Source organism: Heterodontus francisci, chromosome 2 (genome assembly GCF_036365525.1).
Source record: "Heterodontus francisci isolate sHetFra1 chromosome 2, sHetFra1.hap1, whole genome shotgun sequence".
NCBI lineage: Eukaryota > Metazoa > Chordata > Chondrichthyes > Heterodontiformes > Heterodontidae > Heterodontus > Heterodontus francisci.
In genome coordinates, this window is record NC_090372.1 from 221058095 (window position 1) to 221083262 (window position 25168).

The 25168-nt window shown below is 50.3% G+C and overlaps 1 protein-coding gene across 6 annotated transcripts in view; it reads right to left on the reverse strand.

Moving 5' to 3' along the window:
- si:ch211-257p13.3 (kinesin-like protein KIFC3) overlaps positions 1-25168 on the reverse strand; it is a 130054-nt gene that overhangs the window by 52384 nt on the left and 52502 nt on the right. For 3 of the 6 annotated variants that reach the window (XM_068016159.1, XM_068016177.1, XM_068016141.1), the window contains 3 exons: positions 22352-22454; positions 2624-2772; positions 1609-1870 (listed from right to left, as the gene is read on the reverse strand). In XM_068016159.1, coding sequence (XP_067872260.1) covers positions 1609-1870; positions 2624-2772; positions 22352-22454 — 514 coding nt within the window. Of the gene's footprint in view, positions 1-1608; positions 2773-22351; positions 22455-22881; positions 22956-25168 lie in introns of those variants that run through there. The other 3 variants (XM_068016169.1, XM_068016149.1, XM_068016185.1) reach the window with 3 other exon arrangements.

Genomic DNA, 25168 nt, shown 5'->3' on the forward strand with positions numbered 1-25168 from the left:
TTTGGATGTTTTACTGTTAAAGGCGCTATATAAATACAAGTTGTTATAACTAGAGAGCCCCAACCTCCATCTAACTAGACCAAACCAATCAAACCCAACCTCCAGCAAACTCAACCAATTCAATCAAACCCAACCTCATCAGACCAACTCAATCAAACTCAACCTCTATCAAACTCAACCTCTATCAAACTCAACCTCTATCAAACTCAACCAACCAAACCCAGCCTCCATTAAACCAGACCAACTCAATCAAACCCAACCTCATCAGACCAACTCAATCAAACTCAACCTCAATCAAACTCAACCAACCAACCAAACCCAGCCTCCATTAAACCAGACCAACTCAATCAAACCCAACCTCATCAGACCAACTCAATCAAACTCAACCTCTATCAAACTCAACCAACCAACCAAACCCAGCCTCCATTAAACCAGACCAACTCAATTAAACCCAACCTCATCAGCCCAACTCAATCAAACTCAATCAACCAACCAAACCCAGCCTCCATTAAACCAGACCAACTCAATTAAACCCAACCTCATCAGCCCAACTCAATCAAACTCAACCAACCAACCAAACCCAGCCTCCATTAAACCAGACCAACTCAATCAAACCCAATTCACTTCACCCAAACCTATGCCGACTCATTTTAGGCAAACACTCCAAGCTCAGTTTAACCCACACACCCATCCCAATTCTATCCAACTTGATCCAGTTCAGTTAAATCCAGGACAACTTCACTTTTGCCCAACACACCAAATCGTATTTAGCCCAGTAAACTCCATTTTAGCCAAGCATAGTCCCATTGAACCCAGCACTACTCATTCCAATCCACTCCAAATTAGCCCGACACAAGGAGTATTTGAGCCAGTAATGCCTCATAGTTGTGGATCCAGTCAGTCTGAGTTAGCTGCTGGCTGGTTTGGACGCACACTGAATGCAGTAATATACATTCTGCTGCTCTGTTGGCCTTCAGGTAATTGTTCAAATCCTTTCTCTCTACAAATTAAATGCAGGTGTAGGCCCAGGATGCCTCTTTATCTTTACTGATATGGCATATGCTGCATTTCCAGCCCATACTCAGTGCTTGGACCGGTCTGCCATATTGGATGCTGAAGCGTCCATTTTGTGGCAGGAAGATGGGTGGTGTACCATTGAAATTACTGCGTCAGTTTCCCCACACCCATCCTATCAAATCCCTTCATCTATCAGGTCTCCTTTTAGTCTTCCCTTTGCCAGAGGGAATAGGGACAGAAGGAGGCCATTCAGCCCCTTGAGCCTGTTCTGCCATTCAATGAGATCATGACTGATCTGTATCTTAACTCCATCCACCCACCTCAGTTCCTTATCCTTTAACAACCTAACCCACCAAACTCCATCAACCTCAGTTTTGACATTTCCAACTGATCCCCAGCACCCAAAGCCGTTGGTGGGAGAGAGTTCCAGATTCCCACTGCCCTCTGTGTGAAGAAGTGCTTCCTGACATCACCCCCGAACGACCTGGCTCTAACTTTAAGGTTCTGCCCCCTTGTTCTGGACTCCCCCCCCCCCCCCCAGAGGAAATAGTTTCTCTCTTCACTGAATATAAAGCAAAGAGAATTTCTCACCTTTAGTCTGCAGTTTCAGCAGGAGTGTTTCCTGCTCGTTGATAATATCCTGGAGGTTCTCAATCAGGTGCAGCTTATCCCTCAGCTCCTGCTTGCAGACTCTTCTCAACACCTTCCGCTGCTTCTTGCTCTTGGCCTCTTCGCTCCTGAGCCGGGCTCTGTACTCGGCTGCTTTGTCCTGGAGACGCTGCATGTGTGAGTAATGCTCGAGGAAGGATAGCAGGTGGCTCATCACCGACAGCAGAGGGGAGTGATGGACCTGCTGGGAGTGACCAATTGAGGCATGGCCACCCAGTCATTGGGGACCAGGAGGAAAGGGTCATCGACAAGATGGACCCCAGCCCACACAACCCAACCGGTTATTCATATCAAGGTCAATGATACATCCCAGAAATAGATGGTCCATGCAAGGTAGAGATCCCCAGTGAAGGGTGACAAGACAGAGCATGCATTCCATAAATGAATGATCCACCCAATATGGACCCCATCAATGTTTCATCCCAACAGAGAGGCCAATTAAAAGGGATGGAATCGAGGGGCAGGGTGGGGGTTGGGGTGTTGTATTGACAGAGGAAGGAAGTGAGGGGTGGATTTAGGATAAAGGAAAATCGAGAAGAAGAAGAAGAAATAAAATAGTTTAAAGTGAGTGTGTGAAAGTGTTCAGGCTAAGCAAATATCAGAACAAGAGAAATAATTAAACATCAATTGGTCGCAGGAGCCTCAGCATTATTTATTTATCTGATTATTTTAAAATGTGTTTTGGGTGAGGCTTTGAAAGATTTCATTCATGGGATGTGGGTGTTGCTAGCTTGGCCAGCAGTTACTGCCCACCCCTAATCACCCTGAGAAGGTGGTGGAGAGCTGCCTTCTTGAACTGCTGTGTCTCATGGTTTTGATACAACAGAGTGACCTGGCCACTCCAGAGAGCAGTTCAGAGTTGACCGTGGATTGTGGAAGAATTGGGCCCCGTTGTTGATTGCACGTTAACCACCATGCTTGTCCGTTGCTGAGCTACCTTCCCATTGAGATGCTCCTTGTCCGCCTGTGAAAATGTTCCCCCGGCAGCTTCCTGTTTCAATGAGAGAAATTCTGTGAGTGGAGATGTAGCATCAGTAAGCAGCCAATCATCATCACTCCCACTAGTCCCATCACTATCAGACGGACCTAAGGATAAAAGAGGAAGAAAAGTGAACACTTTTATTTTTACAGTGTCTTTCAAAAACCTCATGACATCTGAGCGAGAGGAGTGGTGGGAGACAGGGCCAGACCTGGAACAGACCGCAGGAGGCTGAGAGACAGGGCAGGCCTGGAACAGACCGCAGGAAGGTGAGAGACAGGGCCAGGCCTGAAACAGACCGCAGGAAGGTGAGAGGAGTGGTGGGAGACAGGGCCAGGCCTGAAACAGACCGCAGGAGGGTGAGAGACAGGGCCAGGCCTGAAACAGACCGCAGGAGGGTGAGAGACAGGGCCAGGCCTGAAACAGACCGCAGGAAGGTGAGAGACAGGGCCAGGCCTGAAACAGACCGCAGGAAGGTGAGAGACAGGGCCAGGCCTGGAACAGACCGCAGGAGGGTGAGGGGACTGGTGAGAGACAGGGCCAGGCCTGAAACAGACCGCAGGAAGGTGAGAGACAGAGCCAGGCCTGAAACAGACTGCAGGAAGGTGAGAGACAGGGCCAGGCCTGAAACAGACCGCAGGAAGGTGAGAGACAGGGCCAGGCCTGAAACAGACTGCAGGAGGGTGGGAGGAGTGGTGGGAGACAGAGCCAGGCCTGAAACAGACCGCAGGAAGGTGAGAGACAGGGCCAGGCCTGAAACAGACCGCAGGAAGGTGAGAGACAGAGCCAGGCCTGAAACAGACTGCAGGAAGGTGAGAGACAGGGCCAGGCCTGAAACAGACCGCAGGAAGGTGAGAGACAGGGCCAGGCCTGAAACAGACTGCAGGAGGGTGGGAGGAGTGGTGGGAGACAGAGCCAGGCCTGAAACAGACCGCAGGAAGGTGAGAGACAGAGCCAGGCCTGAAACAGACTGCAGGAAGGTGACAGACAGGGCCAGTCCTGAAACAGACCGCAGGAGGTGAGAGGAGTGGTGGGAGACAGGGCCAGGCCTGGAACAGACCGCAGGAGGGTGAGAGGAGTGGTGGGAGACAGGGCCAGGCCTGGAACAGACCGCAGGAGGGTGAGAGGAGTGGTGGGAGACAGGGCCAGGCCTGGAACAGACCCGCAGGAGGGTGGGAGGAGGGTGGTGGGAGACAGGGCCAGGCCTGAAACAGACCGCAGGAGGGTGAGAGACAGGGCCAGGCCTTGGAACAGACCGCAGGAGGGTGAGAGGAGTGGTGAGAGACAGGGCCAGGCCTGGAACAGACTGCAGGAGGGTGAGAGGAGTGGTGGGAGACAGGGCCAGGCCTGAAACAGACCGCAGGAGGGTGAGAGACAGGGCCAGGCCTGGAACAGACCGCATGAGGGTGAGAGGAGTGGTGAGAGACAGGGCCAGGCCTGGAACAGACCGTAGGAGGGTGAGAAGAGTGGTGGGAGACAGGGCCAGGCCTGAAACAGACCGCAGGAGGGTGAGAGACAGGGGCCAGGCCTGGAACAGACCGCAGGAGGGTGAGAGGAGTGGTGGGAGACAGGGCCAGGCCTGGAACAAACCGCAGGAGGGTGAGAGGAGTGGTGGGAGACAGGGCCAGGCCTGGAACAAACCGCAGGACGGTGAGAGGAGTGGTGGGAGACAGGGCCAGGCCTGGAACAAACCGCAGGAGGGTGAGAGGAGTGGTGGGAGACAGGGCCAGGCCTGGAACAGACTGCAGGAGGGTGAGAGGAGTGGTGGGAGACAGAGCCAGGCCTGGAACAGACCGCGGGAGGGTGAGAGGAGTGGTGGGAGACAGAGCCAGGCCTGGAACAGACTGCAGGAGGGTGAGAGGAGTGGTGGGAGACAAGGCCAGGCCTGAAACAGACCGCAGGAGGGTGAGAGACAGGGCCAGGCCTGGAACAGACCGCAGGAGGGTGAGAGGAGTGGTGAGAGACAGGGCCAGGCCTGGAACAGACCGTAGGAGGGTGAGAAGAGTGGTGGGAGACAGGGCCAGGCCTGAAACAGACCGCAGGAGGTTGAGAGACAGGGTCAGGCCTGGAACAACCCGCAGGAGGGTGAGAGACAGGGCCAGGCCTGGAACAGACCGCAGGAGGGTGAGAGGAGTGGTGGGAGACAGGGCCAGGCCTGGAACAGACCGCAGGAGGGTGAGAGGAGTGGTGAGAGACAGGGCCAGGCCTGGAACAGACCGCAGGAGGGTGAGAGGAGTGGTGGGAGACAGGGCCAGGCCTGGAACAAACCGCAGGAGGGTGAGAGGAGTGGTGGGAGACAGGGCCAGGCCTGGAACAAACCGCAGGACGGTGAGAGGAGTGGTGGGAGACAGGGCCAAGCCTGGAACAAACCGCAGGAGGGTGAGAGGAGTGGTGGGAGACAGGGCCAGGCCTGGAACAGACTGCAGGAGGGTGAGAGGAGTGGTGGGAGACAGGGCCAGGCCTGGAACAGACTGCAGGAGGGTGAGAGGAGTGGTGGGAGACAGGGCCAGGCCTGAAACAGACCGCAGGAGGGTGAGAGACAGGGCCAGGCCTGGAACAGACCGCAGGAGGGTGAGAAGAGTGGTGGGAGACAGGGCCAGGCCTGAAACACACCGCAGGAGGGTGAGAGACAGGGTCAGGCCTGGAACAGACCGCAGGAGGGTGAGAGACAGGGCCAGGCCTGGAACAGACCGCAGGAGGGTGAGAGGAGTGGTGAGAGACAGGGCCAGGCCTGGAACAGACCGCAGGAGGGTGAGAGACAGGGTCAGGCCTGGAACAGACCGCAGGAGGGTGAGAGACAGGGCCAGGCCTGGAACAGACCACAGGAGGGTGAGAGGAGTGGTGAGAGACAGGGCCAGGCCTGGAACAGACCGCAGGAGGGTGAGAGGAGTGGTGGGAGACAGGGCCAGGCCTGGAACAGACCGCAGGAGGGTGAGAGGAGTGGTGGGAGACAGGGCCAGGCCTGGAACAGACTGCAGGAGGGTGAGAGGAGTGGTGGGAGACAGGGCCAGGCCTGGAACAGACTGCAGGAGGGTGAGAGGAGTGGTGGGAGACAGGGCCAGGCCTGGAACAAACCGCAGGAGAGTGAGAGGAGTGGTGGGAGACAGGGCCAGGCCTGGAACAAACCGCAGGAGGGTGAGAGGAGTGGTGGGAGACAGGGCCAGGCCTGGAACAGACCGCAGGAGGGTGAGAGGAGTGGTGGGAGACAGGGCCAGGCCTGGAACAGACTGCAGGAGGGTGAGAGGAGTGGTGGGAGACAGGGCCAGGCCTGGAACAGACCGCAGGAGGGTGAGAGGAGTGGTGGGAGACAGGGCCAGGCCTGGAACAGACTGCAGGAGGGTGAGAGGAGTGGTGGGAGACAGGGCCAGGCCTGGAACAGACCGCAGGAGGGTGAGAGGAGTGGTGGGAGACAGGGCCAGGCCTGGAACAAACCGCAGGAGAGTGAGAGGAGTGGTGGGAGACAGGGCCAGGCCTGGAACAAACCGCAGGAGGGTGAGAGGAGTGGTGGGAGACAGGGCCAGGCCTGGAACAGACCGCAGGAGGGTGAGAGGAGTGGTGGGAGACAGGGCCAGGCCTGGAACAGACCGCAGGAGGGTGAGAGGAGTGGTGGGAGACAGAGCCAGGCCTGGAACAGACCGCAGGAGGGTGAGAGGAGTGGTGGGAGACAGGGCCAGGCCTGGAACAAACCGCAGGAGAGTGAGAGGAGTGGTGGGAGACAGGGCCAGGCCTGGAACAGACCGCAGGAGGGTGAGAGGAGTGGTGGGAGACAGGGCCAGGCCTGGAACAGACCGCAGGAGGGTGAGAGGAGTGGTGGGAGACAGGGCCAGGCCTGGAACAGACTGCAGGAGGGTGAGAGGAGTGGTGGGAGACAGGGCCAGGCCTGGAACAAACCGCAGGAGAGTGAGAGGAGTGGTGGGAGACAGGGCCAGGCCTGGAACAAACCGCAGGAGGGTGAGAGGAGTGGTGGGAGACAGGGCCAGGCCTGGAACAGACCGCAGGAGGGTGAGAGGAGTGGTGGGAGACAGGGCCAGGCCTGGAACAGACTGCAGGAGGGTGAGAGGAGTGGTGGGAGACAGGGCCAGGCCTGGAACAGACCGCAGGAGGGTGAGAGGAGTGGTGGGAGACAGGGCCAGGCCTGGAACAGACTGCAGGAGGGTGAGAGGAGTGGTGGGAGACAGGGCCAGGCCTGGAACAGACCGCAGGAGGGTGAGAGGAGTGGTGGGAGACAGGGCCAGGCCTGGAACAGACTGCAGGAGGGTGAGAGGAGTGGTGGGAGACAGGGCCAGGCCTGGAACAGACTGCAGGAGGGTGAGAGGAGTGGTGGGAGACAGGGCCAGGCCTGGAACAAACCGCAGGAGAGTGAGAGGAGTGGTGGGAGACAGGGCCAGGCCTGAAACAAACCGCAGGAGGGTGAGAGGAGTGGTGGGAGACAGGGCCAGGCCTGGAACAGACCGCAGGAGGGTGAGAGGAGTGGTGGGAGACAGGGCCAGGCCTGGAACAGACCGCAGGAGGGTGAGAGGAGTGGTGGGAGACAGAGCCAGGCCTGGAACAGACCGCAGGAGGGTGAGAGGAGTGGTGGGAGACAGGGCCAGGCCTGGAATAAACCGCAGGAGAGTGAGAGAAGTGGTGGGAGACAGGGCCAGGCCTGGAACAGACCGCAGGAGGGTGAGAGGAGTGGTGGGAGACAGGGCCAGGCCTGGAACAGACCGCAGGAGGGTGAGAGGAGTGGTGGGAGACAGAGCCAGGCCTGAAACTTCAAAATCAACAAAAAAAACAAGGAGTGATGTAATAGGACAGCAGAGAGGTGATTGGTCAGTGAATATTGCAGCTTTATTTTTGCTCTTTAAGCTAGCGAGGAGTGTTATACTCTCGGTAACTTGCTATTACTTTATTATTAATAAACTAGATAACTTTTTTTAAACCTATTTCTGTTATGTTTAGTTTAATAAATGGAGCCATGGCAGGGCACCTCAGTCCCATGGAATGCAGATCATGTGCCATGTGGGAACTCCAGGAAGCTTCTCAAGTCCTGGACAATCATATGTGCAGGAAGTGTCGGCAGCTGGAGGAGCTGGTTTTCAGAGGTTGAGCAGCAGCTGGAGTCAATGTGGTGCATTTGTGAAGCTGAGAGTTACGTGGATAGCATGTTTCTGGAGGTGATCACCCCACAGCTTAAGGGTGTGCAGTGAGAGAATGGTGACCACTAGGCTGTCAAGGAAGACCAGGCAGGTAGTGAAGGAGTCCCCTGAGTGCATCTCACTGTCCAACCAGTATTCTGTTCTGAATACAGGTGAGTGTAATGGTTCCATTGGGGAGTGCAACCAGAGACAAGTCCATGGTACCATGGGTGGCTCAGCTGTACGGGAGGGGCAGGAGGAAGATTGGAAAAGTAATAGTGAGTAAAAGTATCGTTAGGGAAACAAACAGGCATTTCTATGGCTGAAGACACGAATACAAACATACAAATTAGGAGCAGGAGTCGGCCATTCAGCCCCTCCGAGCCTGCTCTACCATTTAATAAGACCATGGCTGATCTGTTTGTGGCCTCAACTCCACTTTCCTGCCTACCCCCGATATCCTTTCGCTCCCTTATTAGTCAAGGAATTTATCTACCCCTGCCTTAAAAAGATTCAATGATCCTGCCTCCACCGGTCTCTGGGGAAGAGAGTTCCACAGACTCTCAACCCTCTGAGAGAAAACATTTCTCATCTCCGCCTTAAATGGGCGACCCCTTATTTTTAAACTGTCTCTCCTAGTTCTAGTCTCTTCCACAAGGGGAAACACCCTCTCAGCATCCACCCTGTTAAGTCCCCTCAGGATCTTATATGTTTCAATAAGATCACCTCTCATTCTTCAAATTTCAATGGATACAGACCCGACCTGTCCAACCTTTCCTCATAAAATGATCCCCAATCCCAGGTATCAGTTGAGTGAACCTTCTCTGAACTGCCTCTAACACATTTATATCCTTTCTTAAATAAGGATGCCAAAACTGTACAGTACTCTAGATGTGGTCTCACCAATACCCGATACAACTGCGGCAAAACATCCCTAATTTTATATTCCATTCCCCTTGCAATAAATGACTATAATCCATTTGCATTCCTAATCACTTGCTGCATCTGAATACCAACCTTCTGTGATTCATGTACCAGGACACCCAGATTTCTCTGTACATCAGAGTTCTGCAATCTCTCTCCATTTAAATAATATGCTGCTTTTTTATTCTTCCAGCCAAAGTGGACAATTTCACACTTTCCCACATTATACTCCATTTGCCAGGTCTTTTCCCACTCACTTAACCTATCTATATTCCTTTATAGCCCCCTTATGTCCCCTTCACAAGTTACTTTCCTACCTATCTTTGTGTCATCAGCAAATTTAGCAACCATACCTTCAGTCCCTTCATCTAAGTCATTTATTGGATGAGGTGGGTCAAGTGGTTCTAAGTCATTTATATAAATTTTAAAAAGTTGAGGCCCCAGCACAGATCCCTGTGGCACACCATTCGTTACATCTTGCCAACCAGAAAATGACACATTTATGCCTACTCGCTACTTCCTGTTAACTAGCCATTCTTCTATCCAGGATGGTATGTTGCCTTCCTGGTCCAGGGACAAGGGTATCAGTGAGTGGCTGCAGGACATTCTGGAGGGGCGGTGGGATGGGGCCGAGGGTGAACAGCCAGTGGTCATGGTCTATATCAGTACCAACGACATAGGTAGAAAGAGGGAATGAGGTCCTGAAGGCAGAGTTTAGGGAGCTTGGAAAGAGACTAGCAAGCAGGACTAGCATTAATCTCTGGATCCTGGCCAATATCACACACTAGTGAGAAGTAATAGGAAGATAGAGAAGATGAATGTGTGGCTGGAGAGATGCTGCAGGAGGGAGGGCTTCAGATTCCTGAGACATTGGGACCAGATCTGTGGTAGTGGGACATGTAGAGGCTGAACAGAGCCAGGACCAATATTCTCAAGGTGAGGTTTGCTTGTGCTGTTGGAGAGGGTTTAAACTAACATGGCAAAGGATTGGGAACCAGGATGTAGCAGTAGAAAGGATAAACAAGGTTCACAAAAGATTATGAGAACCAGTGAACACTAGGGTAAGAAATAGTGAGTTATTGTGTCGGGTCAGAGGAAGAGGGAATGCAGTAAAGTCTAAATTGGGGTTCAGTGCATGTATGTGAATGCATGGACTGCGGTAAATAAGGTTAGTGAGCTGCAGGTGTGAACAGTCACGTGGGAATATGATGTTGTGGCGATAACAGAGACCTGGCTCAAAAAAGGGCAGGACTGAGTACTAAATATTCCTGGATAAAATGTGTTCAGAAAAGTTAGGGAAGAAAGGAAAGAAAGAGGGGTGGCAGTTTTGATTAAAGATAATATTACAGTGTTGGAGTGAGAGGAGGTCTGAGAGAGTCAAAGACAGAATATACGCGGTTAGAGTTCTGAAAAAATGGAGGTGCCATTATACCACTGGGTGTATTCTCTAGGCCTCCAATTAGTGGGAAAGATACAGAGGAACAAATTTGCAGGGAAATTACAGAGAGGTGCAAGAGCTCTCGGGCAGTGATAATAGGACACTTTAATTATCCTAATATAGACTGGAATAGTAATAGTATAAAGGGCAGAGAGGGGGAAGAGTTTCTGAAGTTTCAGGAGAATTTTCTGGATCAGTATGTTTCTAGTCCAATGAGGAAGGAGGGATTGCTGGATCTGCTTCTGGGGAATGTGGTGGGTCAAGTGGTTCCAATGTCAGTCGGGGAACATTTAGGGAACAGTGATCATAATATCGTAAGGTTTATGTTAGCTATGGAAAAGGACAAGGAGCAATCCAGAGTAAAAATAATTAACTGGGGGAGGGCCAATTTCAGTGGGGTGGGAATGGACCTGGCCCAGGTAAATTAGAATCAAAGATTGGCAGACAAAACTGTAACAGAACAATGGGCTGCCTTTACAGAGGAAATAGTTCGAGTACATTAAATGTACATTCATACGGGGGGGGGGGGGGGGGGGGTGGTGGAAAGGTAGGGCAAACAAAGTCAGAGCTCCCTGGATGACGGAAGAGATAGAGAGTAAGATGAAGCAGAAAAAGGGTGCATATGACAGATTTCAGGTGGGTAATTCAAGTGAGAACCAGGCTGAATATAGAAAGTTCAGAGGGGAAGCGAGAATTGAAATAAGAGCAGCAAAGACAGAGTATGAGAAGAGACTGGCAGCGAACATGAAAAATAAATCTAAAAGTCTTCCACAGGCATATAAATAGTAAAAGGGTAGTAAGAGGAGGAGTGGGGCCGATTAGGGACCAAAAAGGGGATTTATACATGGAGCCAGAGGACATGGCTGAGGTACTAAATGAATAATAAAATAAAAGCAAAATACTGCAGATGCTGGAAATCTGAAGTAAAAACACGAAATACTGGAATACTCAGCAGGTTTGGCAGCATCTGTGGAGAGAGAGAGTTAATGTTTCAGGTCAGTGACCTTTCATCAGAACTGGCAAAGGTTAGAAATGCAATAGGTTTTAAGCAAATAAAGCGGGGGTGGGGCAAGAGATAACCAAAGAGAAGGTGTTGATAGGACAGAGGGTCACAGAGAATAACTGACCAGAAGGTCATGGAGCAAAGGCAAAGGGTATGTTGATGGTGTGCTGAAAGACAAAGTATTAGTGCAGAGAGGGTGTTGAAAGACAACCCTGGCCCAAAGTACAAACATGAAAAGTAACAATGGGTAAAAAAATGAATGAAACAAACTAAAATAAAATAAAACAAATAACAAAGAAAAAGGAAAAAAGAAAAAATAACTAAAAATAAAAATGGGGGGCCCGTCATGCTGTGAAATTATTGAACTCAATGTTCAGTCCGGCAGGCTGTAGTGTGCCTAATCGATAATTGAGATGCTGTTCCTCGAGCTTGCGTTGATGTTCACTGGAACACTGCAGCAATCCCAGGACAGAGATGTGAGCATGAGAGCAGGGGGGAGTGTTGAAATGGCAAGCAACCGGAAGCTCGGGGTCCTGCTTGTGGACTGAGCAGAGGTGTTCCACAAATCAGTCACCCAATCTGCGTTTGGTCTCACCAGTGTAGAGGAGACCACATTGTGAGCAGCGAATACAGTATACTAAATTGAGAGAAGTACAAGTAAATCACTGCTTCACCTGAAAGGAATATTTGGGGCCTTGAATAGAGAGGAGAGAGGAGGTAAATGGGCAGGTATTACACCTTCTGCGATTGCAGGGGAAGGTGCCATGGGAAGGGGACGAAGTGTCAGGGTTAATGGAGGAGTGGACCAGGGTGTCATGGAGGGAACGATCCCTTCGGAATGCTGACAGGGGAAGGGAGGGGAAGATGCATTTGGTGGTGACATCACGCTGGAGGTGGCGGAAATGGCAGAGGATGATCCTTTGGATATGGAGGCTGGTGGGGTGGGAAGTGAGGACAAGGGGAACCCTGTCACGGTTCTGAGGGGTTGGGGGGAGAAAGGGTGAGAGTAGAGGTGCGGGAAATGGGAGGACACGGTTGAGGGCCCTGTCAACCACAGTGGGGGGGGAATCCTCGGTTGAGGAAAAAGGAGGTCATATCAGAAGCACTGTCATGGAAGGTAGCATCATCAGAGCAGATGCATCGGAGACAGAGAAACTGGGAGAATGGAATGGAGTCCTTACAGGAGGCAGGGTATGAAGAAGTTTAGTCGAGGTAGCTGTGGGAGTCGGTGGGCTTATAATGACTATTAGTAGACAGCCTATCCCCAGAGAGAAGTCGAGGAAGGGAAGGGAAGTGTTGGAGATGGACCATGTAAAGGTGAGAGAAGGGTGGAAATTGGAAGCAAAGTTGATAAAGTTTTCCAGTTCGGGGCGGGAGCAGGAAACGGCACCGATACAGTCATCAATGTACCGGAAAAAGATTTGGGGGAGGGGGCCTGAGTAGGACTGGAACAAAGAATGTTCGACAGATCCCACAAAAAGATAGGCATAACTAGGGTCCATATGGGTACCCATTAGCAACACCTTTTACTTGAAGGAAGTGCGTGGAGTTGAAGGAGAAGTTGTTCAATGTGAGAACAAGTTCAGCCAGGCGGAGGAGGGTGGTGGTGGATGGGGACTGGTTGGGCCTCTGTTCCAGGAAGAAGCGGAGAGCCCTCAAACCGATTGGAGAATTGCAAATGTTACACTCTTGTTCAAAAATGTTTGAAAGGACAATCCCAGCAACTACAGGCCAGTCAATTTAACTGCAGTGATGGGAAATCTTTTAGAAGTGATAATCCGGGACAAAATTTGTCACTTGAACAAATGTGGATTATTTAAGAAAAGCCAGCAGCAACTTCTGAAATGCAATCGTGTTTAAATATTTTGATTGAGTTTTTTGATGAGGTAACAGAGAGGGTCGATGAGGGTAATGTGGTTGATGTACATGGACTTCCAAAAGGCAGTTGATAAAGTGTCGCATAATAGGCTTGTCAGCAAAATTGAAGCCTGTGGAATAAAAGGGACAGCATGACTGAGTGACAGGAAACAGAGAGTAGAGGTGAAGGGTTGTTTTTTGGATTGGAGGAAGGTATATAATGGGGTTCGCCAGGGGTTGGTACAATTTCAAAATCTGCAGATGACGCAAAACTTGGAAGTATTGTGAACTGTGAGGAGGATAGTGAGAAACTTCGAGAGGAAATAGACAGGGTGGTGGAATGGGCAGACAAGTGGCAAATGAAATTTAATGCAGAGAAGTGTGAAGTGATTCATTTTGGCAGGAAGAATTAGGAGAGGCAATATAAAATAAAGGGTACAATTCTAAAGGGGGTGTAGGAGCAGAGGGACCCGGGGGTATATGTGTACAAACCATACAAGGTGGCAGGACAAGTTGAGAAAGTGATTCATAAGGGGTTTATAAATAGAGTACAAAAGCAATGAAGTTATGATGAACCGAAGTACACATCATGTCTGTGTATAACTCTGCTTCTGTCACAAATGGGCACTGCACTTGAGGAAGGATGTGAAGGCATTAGAAAGGGTGCAGAAAAGATTCACAATAGTGGTTCCAGGGATGAGGGACTTAGTTAAGTGGATAGGTCGGAGAAATTGGGGATGTTCTGTTTGGAGAAGAGAAGGCTGAGTGGAGATTTGATAGAGGTGTTCAAAATCATGAGGGACCCAGACAGAGTAGATAGGGAGAAACTATTCCCAATGGTGGAATAGTCGAGAACAAGAGGGTACAGATTTAAGGTGATTGGCAAAAGAAGCAAAGGCGACATGAGGAAAAACTTTCTTACTTAGCGAGTGTTTCGGATCTGGAATGCACTGTCTGAGAGTGTGGTGGAGGCAGGTTCAGTGAGTGTTTAGGATCTGGAATGCACTGTCTGAGAGTGTGGTGGAGGCAGGTTCAGTGAGTGTTTAGGATCTGGAATGCACTGTCTGAGAGTATGGTGGAGGCAGGTACAGTGAGTGTTTAGGATCTGGAATGCACTGTCTGAGAGTGTGGTGGAGGCAGGTTCAGTGAGTGTTTAGGATCTGGAATGCACTGTCTGAGAGTGTGGTGGAGGCAGGTTCAGTGAGTGTTTAGGATCTGGAATGTACTGTCTGAGAGTGTGGTGGAGGCAGGTTCAGTGAGTGTTTAGGATCTGGAATGCACTGTCTGAGAGTATGGTGGAGGCAGGTACAGTGAGTGTTTAGGATCTGGAATGCACTGTCTGAGAGTGTGGTGGAGGCAGGTTCAGTGAGTGTTTAGGATCTGGAATGCACTGTCTGAGAGTGTGGTGGAGGCAGGTTCAGTGAGTGTTTAGGATCTGGAATGTACTGTCTGAGAGTGTGGTGGAGGCAGGTTCAGTGAGTGTTTAGGATCTGGAATGCACTGTCTGAGAGTGTGGTGGAGGCAGGTTCAGTGAGTGTTTCGGACTTGGAATGCACTGTCTGAGAGTGTGGTGGAGGCAGGTTCAGTGAGTGTTTAGGATCTGGAATGCACTGTCTGAGAGTGTGGTGGAGGCAGGTTCAGTGAGTGTTTAGGATCGGGAATGCACTGTCTGAGAGTGTGGTGGAGGCAGGTTCAGTGAGTGTTTAGGATCTGGAATGCACTGTCTGAGAGTGTGGTGGAGGCAGGTTCAGTGAGTGTTTAGGATCTGGAATGCACTGTCTGAGAGTGTGGTGGAGGCAGGTTCAGTGAATGTTTAGGATCTGGAATGCAGTGTCTGAGAGTGTGGTGGAGGCAGGTTCAGTGAGTGTTTAGGATCTGGAATGCACTGTCTGAGAGTGTGGTGGAGGCAGGTTCAGTGAGTGTTTATGATCTGGAATGCAGTGTCTGAGAGTGTGGTGGAGGCAGGTTCAGTGAGTGTTTAGGATCTGGAATGCACTGTCTGAGAGTGTGGTGGAGGCAGGTTCAGTGAGTGTTTAGGATCTGGAATGCACAGTCTGAGAGTGTGGTGGAGGCAGGTTCAGTGAGGGTTTAGGAGCTGGAATGCACTGTCTGAGAGTGTGGTGGAGGCAGGTTCAGTGAGTGTTTATGATCTGGAATGCACTGTCTGAGAGTGTGGTGGAGGCAGGTTCAGTGAGTGTTTAGGATCTGGAATGCACTGACTGAGAGTGTGGTGGAGGCAGGTTCAGTGAGTGTTTATGATCTGGAATGCACTGTCTGAGAGTGTGGTGGAGGCAGGTTCAGTGTGTGTTTAGGATCTGGAATACACTGTCTGAGAGTGTGGTGGAGGCAGGTTCAGTGAGTGTTTAGGATCTGGAATGCACTGACTGAGAGTGTGGTGGAGGCAGGTTCAGTGAGTGTTTAGGATCTGGAATGCACTGACTGAGAGTGTGGTGGAGGCAGGTTCAGTGAGTGTTTAGGATCTGGAATGCACAGTCTGAGAGTGTGGTGGAGGCAGGTTCAGTGAGTGTTTAGGATCTGGAATGCACTGACTGAGAGTGTGGTGGAGGCAGGTTCAGTGAGTGTTTAGGATCTGGAATGCACAGTCTGAGAGTGTGGTGGAGGCAGGTTCAGTGAGGGTTTAGGAGCTGGAATGCACTGTCTGAGAGTGTGGTGGAGGCAGGTTCAGTGATTGTTTATGATCTGGAATGTACTGACTGAGAGTGTGGTGGAGGCAGGTTCAGGGAGAGTTTACGATCTGGAATGCACTGCCTGAGAGTGTTGTGGAGGCAGGTTCAGTGAGTGTTTAGGATCTGGCATGCACTGTCTGAGAGTGTGGTGGAGGCAGGTTCAGTGATTGTTTAGGATCTGGAATGCACTGTCTGAGAGTGTGGTGGAGGCAGGTTCAGTGAGTGTTTAGGATCTGGAATGCACTGTCTGAGAGTGTGGTGGAGGCAGGTTCAGTGAGTGTTTAGGATCTGGAATGCACTGTCTGAGAGTGTGGTGGAGGCAGGTTCAGTGAGTGTTTAGGATCTGGAATGCACTACCTGAGAGTGTGGTGGAGGCAGGTTCAGTGAGTGTTTAGGATCTGGAATGCACTGTCTGAGAGTGTGGTGGAGGCAGGTTCAATTCAGGCCTTCAAAAAGGAATTGATTAATTATGTGGAGAAAATTTTTTCAGGGCTATGGGGAAAAGGAGGGGAGTGGGAGTGGGTGATTGGCTCTTGCAGAGATTAAAAATAGAAAGTGCTGGAAATGGGGAGAGAAGCGGAGTTAACGTTTCAGGTCAGTGAATTTTCAATCGAACTGTAGAGAGCTGGCAGGGCCATGATGGGCCAAATGGCCTCCATCTGTGCTGAACCATTCTGTACTTCAATGATCTCAAAGCACTTTTCTTTTGAGATGCAGTAATGTGATAATAGAGCATAGAACAGTACAGCACAGTACAGGCCCTTCGGCCCAGGATGTTGTGCCAACCCTTTAACCTACTCTCAGATCAAACTACCTACATACCCTTCATTCTACTATCCTCCATGTACCTATCCAAGAGTGGCTTAAATGTCCCTAATGTATCTGCTTCTACTACCACCGCTGGCAGTGCATTCCACGCACCCGCCACTCTCTGTGTAAAGAACCTACCTCTGACATCTCCCCGAAACCTTCCTCCAATCACCTTAAAATTATGCCCCCTGGTGATAGCCCTTTACACCCTGGGAAAATGTCTCTGACTATCCACTCTATCTATGCCTCTCATCATCTTGTACCCCTCCATCAAGTCACCTCTCATCCTTCTTCGCTCCAATGAGAAAAGCCCTAGCTCCCTCAATCTTTCTTCGTAAGACATGCTCTCCAGTCCAGGCAGCATCCTGGTAAATCTCCTCTGCACCCTCTCTAAAACTTCCACATCCTTCCTATAATGAGGCGACCAGAACTGAACACAATATTCCAAGTGTGGTCTAACCAGGGCTTCATAGAGCTGCAGCATAACCTCGCAGCTCTTAAACTCAATCCCCCTGTTAATGAAAGCCAACACACCATACGCCTTCTTAACAACCCTATCAACTTGGGTGGCAACTTTGAGGGATCTATGGACATGGACCCCAAGATCCCTCTGTTCCTCCACACTACCAAGAATCCTGTCTTTCAGCCTGTATTCTGCATTCAAATTCGACCTTCCAAAATGAATCACTTCACACTTTTCCAGGTTGAACTCCATCTGTCACTTCTCAGCCCAGCTCTGCATCCTGTCAATGTCCCGTTGCAACCTACAACAGCCTTCCACACAATCCACAACTCCAGCAACCTTCGTGTCAGCGTCATAATGTCGGAAATGTGGCAGCCAATTTGCACACAGCACGATCCCATAAACAGAAATGTGATATTGACCAGATAATGTGTTTTATTAATGTTTATTGAGGGATAGATATTGGTCCAGAACATTGTAGGTAACTCCCCTGCTCTTCTTAATAGTGGCTATGGTATCCTTTACATCCACCTGATAGGGCACATGGGGAATTAGTATAGCATCACATCTGAACTACGACCCCTCCACTATGCAGCACTCCCTCATTACTGACCCTCCGACAGTGCAGCACTCCCTCAGTACTGACCCTCCAACAGTGCAGCACTCCCTCAGTACCGACCCTCTGACAGTGCAGCACTCCCTCAGTACTGACCCTCTGACAGTGCAGCACTCCCTCAGTACTGACCCTCTGACAGTGCAGCACTCCCTCAGTACTGACCCTCTGACAGTGCAGCTCCCTCAGTACTGACCCTCTGACAGTGCAGCACTCCCTCAGTACTGACCCTCTGACAGTGCAGCTCCCTCAGTACTGACCCTCCGACAGTGCAGCACTCCCTCAGTACCGACCCTCTGACAGTGCAGCTCCCTCAGTACTGACCCTCCGACAGTGCAGCACTCCCTCAGTACCGACCCTCTGACAGTGCAGCTCCCTCAGTACTGACCCTCCGACAGTGCAGCTCCCTCAGTACTGACCCTCCGACAGTGCAGCACTCCCTCAGTACTGACCCTCTGACAGTGCAGCACTCCCTCAGTACCGGCCCTCTGACAGTGCAGCTCCCTCAGTACTGACCCTCCGACAGTGCAGCACTCCCTCAGTACCGACCCTCTGACAGTGCAGCACTCCCTCAGTACTGACCCTCTGACAGTGCAGCACTCCCTCAGTACTGACCCTCTGACAGTGCAGCACTCCCTCAGTACTGACCCTCTGACAGTGCAGCACTCACTCAGGACTGACCCTCTGACAGTGTAGCACTCCCTCAGTACTGACCCTCTGACAGTGCAGCACTCACTCAGGACTGACCCTCTGACAGTGCAGCGCTCACTCAGGACTGACCCTCTGACAGTGCGGCACTCCCTCAGTACTGACCCTCTGACAGTGCGGCACTCTCTCAGTATTGATCCTCTGACAGTGCAGCACTCTCTCAGTACTGACCCTCTGACAGTGCAGCGTTCACTCAGTACTGACCCTCTGACAGTGCAGCACTCCCTCAGTACTGACCCTCTGACAGTGCAGCACTCACTCAGGACTGACCCTCTGACAGTGTAGCACTCCCTCAGTACTGACCCTCTGACAGTGCAGCGCTCACTCAGGACTGACCCTCTGACAATGCAGCGCTCACTCAGGACTGACCCTCTGACAGTGCGGCACTCCCTCAGTACTGACCCTCTGACAGTGCGGCACTCTCTCAGTATTGATCCTCTGACAGTGCAGCACTCTCTCAGTACTGACCCTCTGACAGTGCAGCGTTCACTCAGTACTGACCCTCTGACAGTGCAGCACTCCCTCAGTACTGACCCTCTGACAGTGCAGCACTCACTCAGGACTGACCCTCTGACAGTGTAGCACTCCCTCAGTACTGACCCTCTGACAGTGCGGCACTCTCTCAGTATTGATCCTCTGACAGTGCAGCACTCCCTCAGTACTGACCCTCTGACAGTGCAGCATTCACTCAGTACTGACCCTCTGACAGTGCAGCACTCCCTCAGTACTGACCCTCTGACAGTGTAGCACTCCCTCAGTACTGACCCTCTGACAGTGCAACACTCCCACAGTACTGACCCTCTGATAATACAGCACTCCCTCAGTACTGACCCTCTGACAGTGCCGCATTCCCTCAGTACTGACCCTCTGACAATGCAGCACTCCCTCAGTACTGACCCTCTGACAGTGCAGCAATCCCTCAGTACTGACCCTGACTGTGCAGCGCTCACTCAGTACTGACCCTCCGGCAGTGCAGCACTCCTTCAGCACTGACCCTCTGACAGTGCAGCATTCCCTTAGTACTGACCCTATGACAGTGCAGCATGCCCTCAGTGCTGACCCTCGGACAGTGGAGCACTCCCTCAGTACTGACCCTCTGACAGTGCAGCACGCCCTCAGTACTGACCCTCCGACAGTGCAGTGCTCCCTCAGTACTGACCCTCTGACAGTGCAGCACTCCCTCAGTACTGACCCTCCGACAGTGCAGTGCTCACTCAGTACTGACTCTCCGACAGTGCAGCACTCCCTCAGTACTGACCCTGACTGTGCAGCGCTCACTCAGTACTGACCCTCCGGCAGTGCAGCACTCCTTCAGCACTGACCCTCTGACAGTGCAGCATTCCCTTAGTACTGACCCTCTGACAGTGCAGCACGCCCTCAGTACTGACCCTCCGACAGTGCAGTGCTCCCTCAGTCCTGACCCTCTGACAGTGCAGCACTCCCTCAGTACTGACCCTCCGACAGTGCAGTGCTCACTCAGTACTGACTCTCCGACAGTGCAGCACTCCCTCAGTACTGACCCTGACTGTGCAGCGCTCCCTCAGTACTGACCCTCTGACAGTGCAGCACTCCCTCAGTACTGACCCTCCGACAGTGCAGTGCTCACTCAGTACTGACTCTCCGACAGTGCAGCACTCCCTCAGTACTGACCCTGACTGTGCAGCGCTCCCTCAGTACTGACCCTCTGACAGTGCAGCACTCCCTCAGTACTGACCCTCCGACAGTGCAGCGCTCACTCAGTACTGACCCTCCGGCAGTGCAGCACTCCTTCAGTAGTGACCCTCTGACAGTGCAGCACTCGCTCAATGCTGTAGTGAGAGTGTGAGCCTGCTTTTTATGCTTCAGCCTCTGTTATGGGTCTTGAACCCGTGAACAACGTTCTGACTTTGAGCTGAGACATGGAGACATGGCTGACAGCTGAGGATATACAGGATAAGGAATGGGATCATCAGCGGAGCTGGAGACTTCACTGCTCAACACCAATCACATCATCTCCAATCCAATTCCAAAGTTCTCCTGACCATTGGTCTTCCCTTCCTCTGTGGGATCCTCCCCTTTGATATTGACCGATTACCCATTGCTGACTTATTTCATCGTCTCCTCTGATAGGGTTAATAGAGAGAAATTGTTTCTGCTGGTTGAGGAGCCTCGGAGTAGAAGGCATTGTCTCAAAATTCGAGCCAGAACCTTCTGGGGTGAAATTTGGAAACATTTCCACACAAAGGGCAGTCGAAGTTTGGAACTCTCTTCCACAAACTGCAATTAATCCTGGATCAATTGTTAATTTTAAAACTGAGAACAATTTTTGTTATACAATGGTTGGAAGGGATTTGGGGCAAAGTCGGGTCTGTGGAGTTAGGTTGTAGATCAGTCCTGATCTCATTGAACGGGCGAACAGGCTGGAGGGGCTGAATGGCCTCCTCCTCTTCTGATATTCTTATGTCTCGGTTCACTGAGCAGATACAGTCCAGTGGATGTTTGTTATTCATTCTCGGGATGTGGGGATCACTGGGAAACCACATTTTTCCCCCCGTCCCTAGATTCCCTAAGTGAGTGGTGGGCCTTCTTCTTGAGCCAATGGTGTCTGTTTGACAGCCTTTGCTAAGTTACTTCAGAGGACAACCTGCAGCGAATCCGGGTTTTAACTGACAGGAGGAGGCAGGTTCAGCTCAAGGGGCCTGCACGTACAATATTCCGACTCAGAAATAAGCTCCCACTGAGCCAAGGACTGTATTCCTGTGTAACAGGTTACAATCACCTGGTTCATGGTTTATATTAATTTTCTAGAGGTACATTTAAGTTTAGTTTAGTTTAGAGATACAGCACTGAAACAGGTCCTTCGGCCCACCGAGTCTGTGCCGACCATCAACCACCCATTTTATACTAATCCTACACTAATCCCATATTCCTACCACAGCCCCACCTGTCCCTATATTTCCCTACCACCTACCTATACTAGGGACAATTTATAATGGCCAATTTACCTACCAAACCTGCAAGTCTTTTGGCATGTGGGAGGAAACCGGAGCACCCGGAGGAAACCCACGCAGACACAGGGAGAACTTGCAAACTCCACACAGGCAGTACCCAGAATTGAACCCGGGTCGCTGGAGCTGTGAGGCTGCGGTGATAACCACTGCGCCACTGTGCCGCATAACTTGGGAATACATTTTTTTTAATGCAAGACAAATGAAACACCTAATTTGAGAAGCTGGCAAATCAATGGGTGGCCCATGTTTATTTAATAAGGTCATAATGGGAAGTGTGGAGACCCTAAACAATGGGAGCATCTCTGAACATCTTGATGGAGATGGTGTGTCTGCAGCCGACTCAGTCAGGGGTTTAAATATTCATATGATTTCCCAGAGAAGATTTGGAGTTGAAATAATTAGGTTAAATTGCTATCTGGGGCATCTCGCATCTACCAAACTGCTATGGAGATAGATGTTGCTATGGAGATGCCTTTAGGTCAGGTCTTTTTTGATCTGTGTGTGCTTGCTGACAGACAAGCAGTTGGCCTTTGGAAGCTGTTGGCTTTGAAAGCAGCTGGACTCAGGAACAAAGAGGGCATTGGGAACCAGGTTAATGCCTGTGCTCAATCTGGGAAGTCCAGATTTGGGAGACGACACCTCAGAAGACAGCTGAGAAATTAAGGAAATCAAAGTGGATCGGTCCCAGGAGAAGTGAACAAACTGCCAAGATCCAGTCACGTATAGGGGAATTCTTGGGGTGGATGTAAATAGTCAAATGGAAGTGTTCTGCTGAGATTTAGAGTTTGAAGTATATATTTTCATGTTCTGTTAAGATTTTAAGTTTCAAATATATGTGTTTCCAAATTGTAGTGTTAAGTTAGTAGTGTTTTTGCTTTGTTTAACTCTTGTACAGTAAAGTTTTTTGTTTACAATGTGAAATTCTATGGCATAATTTTTTCAGTAATAATGGGGAATTTGACTTTCTCTTTTTTAAAAGTTAACAGTCCCTAACAGGAATCATAACAAACATGTCAGAAAATGACCATGTTAAGATCATTATGCAGCACGGACATTTAATAAAAGATTTTACATACTTTCCTGCTCCATCAGCTCTGTCCACAGCTCGTCCTTGACAGAGAAACAGTGCCCAGGCTGTCTCGGCCTTGTCTTGGTCTCCATGGAAACAGAGCCCTGATCCTGTCAGGAGTAAGAAAACAGAGTAATTCCTGGAGTTTAAGGGAAGTGGTTCGAACACTTGGTGGACTGTGACAGACTTGCTGCTACATTAAACAGCAAAACACGAGAGTCAAAGGTTATTGGGATTATGATGGTTTTCAAATAAAACTAAAGATATTTTCATCACGATTATCTGTAATTCAGTGCTACAAACATATGGGGGGATTTTATACATCGTTAAGGGTGAATCGTGGCCTTAAACTGACTTCACTTCCAACCCTTTGTATTCCAACTTCCTTGATATAAAGACCAACATTTTATTTGACCTTTTGATAAGTTTTTTTAACCTGTCCACTAGCTTTTAGTGATTTCTGTATAGGGACTCCTAAATCTCGACAGTTCCTAATCTCTGTCCATTTAGCAAATACTTTGACTAGTCTTTACGTACACCAAAAGCGACCTCACACCTCCTCACAACGAGCGTCAGCAAGGGGCTGCGGTCCCCCGGTCACTGGGAGGACGAGTGGGAGGGATCAGTAGCTGGGATCGAGGTCTGATAGAATCAGACAGACCGCAGTTCAAAGGTCAGCCTTCCCGTTGGTCAGCAATGCTCCACTGAGACTTTAATTTAGGTCAGCTCAGCTCGTCGTCATGGCTACGGCCCTCTCCTGGGAGCTCCGGCCGCCAACAGACAGTCAGAGTAAGCTGATAGCTGAGGATTGAGGAGATAAACACAGTGAGAGAGCTGCACATAGACCAACACCTTAGTGGGGTCTGATTAACACATGGAGCCTGCTCCCATGAGCCTGTTCTGACAAGGCCTATTCTCATGGGGACCTGTTTGTAGGGAACTAACAGGTGTTTCTAGGAGACAATCCATAGTCCTTAGATTCCATTCTACACTACTGGTGGGGATGGGAGGTGAAGGGGGCAGGTAGGTTGTGAACTCTGGTTGGATGTATTCTAGGAGGTTTCATCATGTGACTTCCCGCCTCCCACCAACCCGCCCCCACACTCCTGCCATTGGTTGCCGGACACGTCCATCCTTGCGATAATCCAGCTTCCCAAGCCAATCAGAGAGCTGACAGTCTCTTGGTTACCCGATTGGATGATTCCTGGCTGTCAGTCAAATTGCCAATTCTTCCACCTCCAACATTGTTCCAACTAATATCACACAGGGAAAATGGGGGAAAGAAAAACAATTTCTTTCAATGCTCCTGTGCTTTTTCTCCCTCCGTAAGCATGCAGGTGCAACAGGCGGTAAAAAAGGCAAATGGTAAGTTGGCCTTCATAGGGAAAGGATTCGAGTACAGGAGCAGGGATGTCTTGCTGCAATTATACAGGGCCTTGGTGAGGCCACACCTGGAATATTGTGTGCAGTTTTGGTCTCCTTATCTGAGGAAGGATGTTCTTGCTCTAGAGGGAGTGCAGCAAAGGTTTACCAGACTGATTCCTGGGATGGCGGGACTGACGTATGAGGAGAGATTGAGTCGGTTAGGATTATATTCACTCAGAGTTCAGAAGAGTGAGGGGGAATCTCATAGAAACCTATAACATTCTAACAGGATTTGATAGGGTAGATGCGGGAAGGATGTTCCCGATGATGGGGGAGTCCAGAACCAGGGGTCATAGTCTAAGGATTTCCTTTCAGGACTGAGATGAGGAGAAATTTCTTCATCCAGAGAGTGGTGAGCCTGTGGAATTTGCTACCACAGAAAGCAGTTGAGGCCAAAACATTGTATGTTTTCAAGGGGGAGTTAGATATAGCTCTTGGGGCAAAAGGGATCAAAGGGTATGGGGGGAAAGTGGGAACAGATTACTGAGTTAGATGATCACTCGGTGTAAAACCTCTCCTCCCATCCCCATACCCCATTATTAGAGGGGCTCGCAAGGGAGCAGAGAATGTCCAGAATCTGTGGAATTATATCTCAGGGCTTTACTGCCCTGTCCTCTCTGCTAACTCAGAAGCCAAGAGTATAGTTTTGCAATAAACCTAGCCAACAGGAGGCAATTGGGGAACAAATGTGCATCAATAGATGGATGGACCTATTGAGGGGAGACAGGAGAAACTGGGGATTGTTCTCCTTAGGGCACAGAAGGGTGGAGTGATATTCAATGTTCCCATAAGATCACTCACAAAACACAGCTGACTCGGACATACCCACATCAACAAATATTTTTGCCCGAAGTTTGTCTGCTTTACTTCTGTCAAGGTATATAAACTGATAAAAGTAGTTCTACTGATAGAGAGAGAGAAACATGCCCTACTTTATTGGGCAGCTATTTTTAAAATAGTACAGACACTTATTTTAAATTGTTCCCTGTTTTTTTCAAGCTCAACTATTTCTTGGCCTGTCTAATTCTCAGGAGAGGAATCATTAGTGATTTGAGAAAGTGGCACCAGGTTGAGCCAGCGAACATCGACAGTGAACAAACTGCCTCATAAGGACAGAGTGGGGGGTTGTCTCGATATATAGAATTTTACAACCCAGGAGGAGGCCGTTCGGCTCATTGTACCTGTGCTGTCTCTTCGTAAGCGTTATCCAATCAGTCCCATTCCCCTGCTCTTTCCCCATAGCCCTGCAAATTGTTCCTTTTCAAGTATTTATCAAATTCCCTTTTGAAAGTTATTATTAAATCTGCTTCCTCTGCCCTTTCAGCACGTTCCATAGCACAACAACTCAATCCGTAAAAACATTTGACCTCATCTCCCCTCCGGTTCTTTTCACAATTAT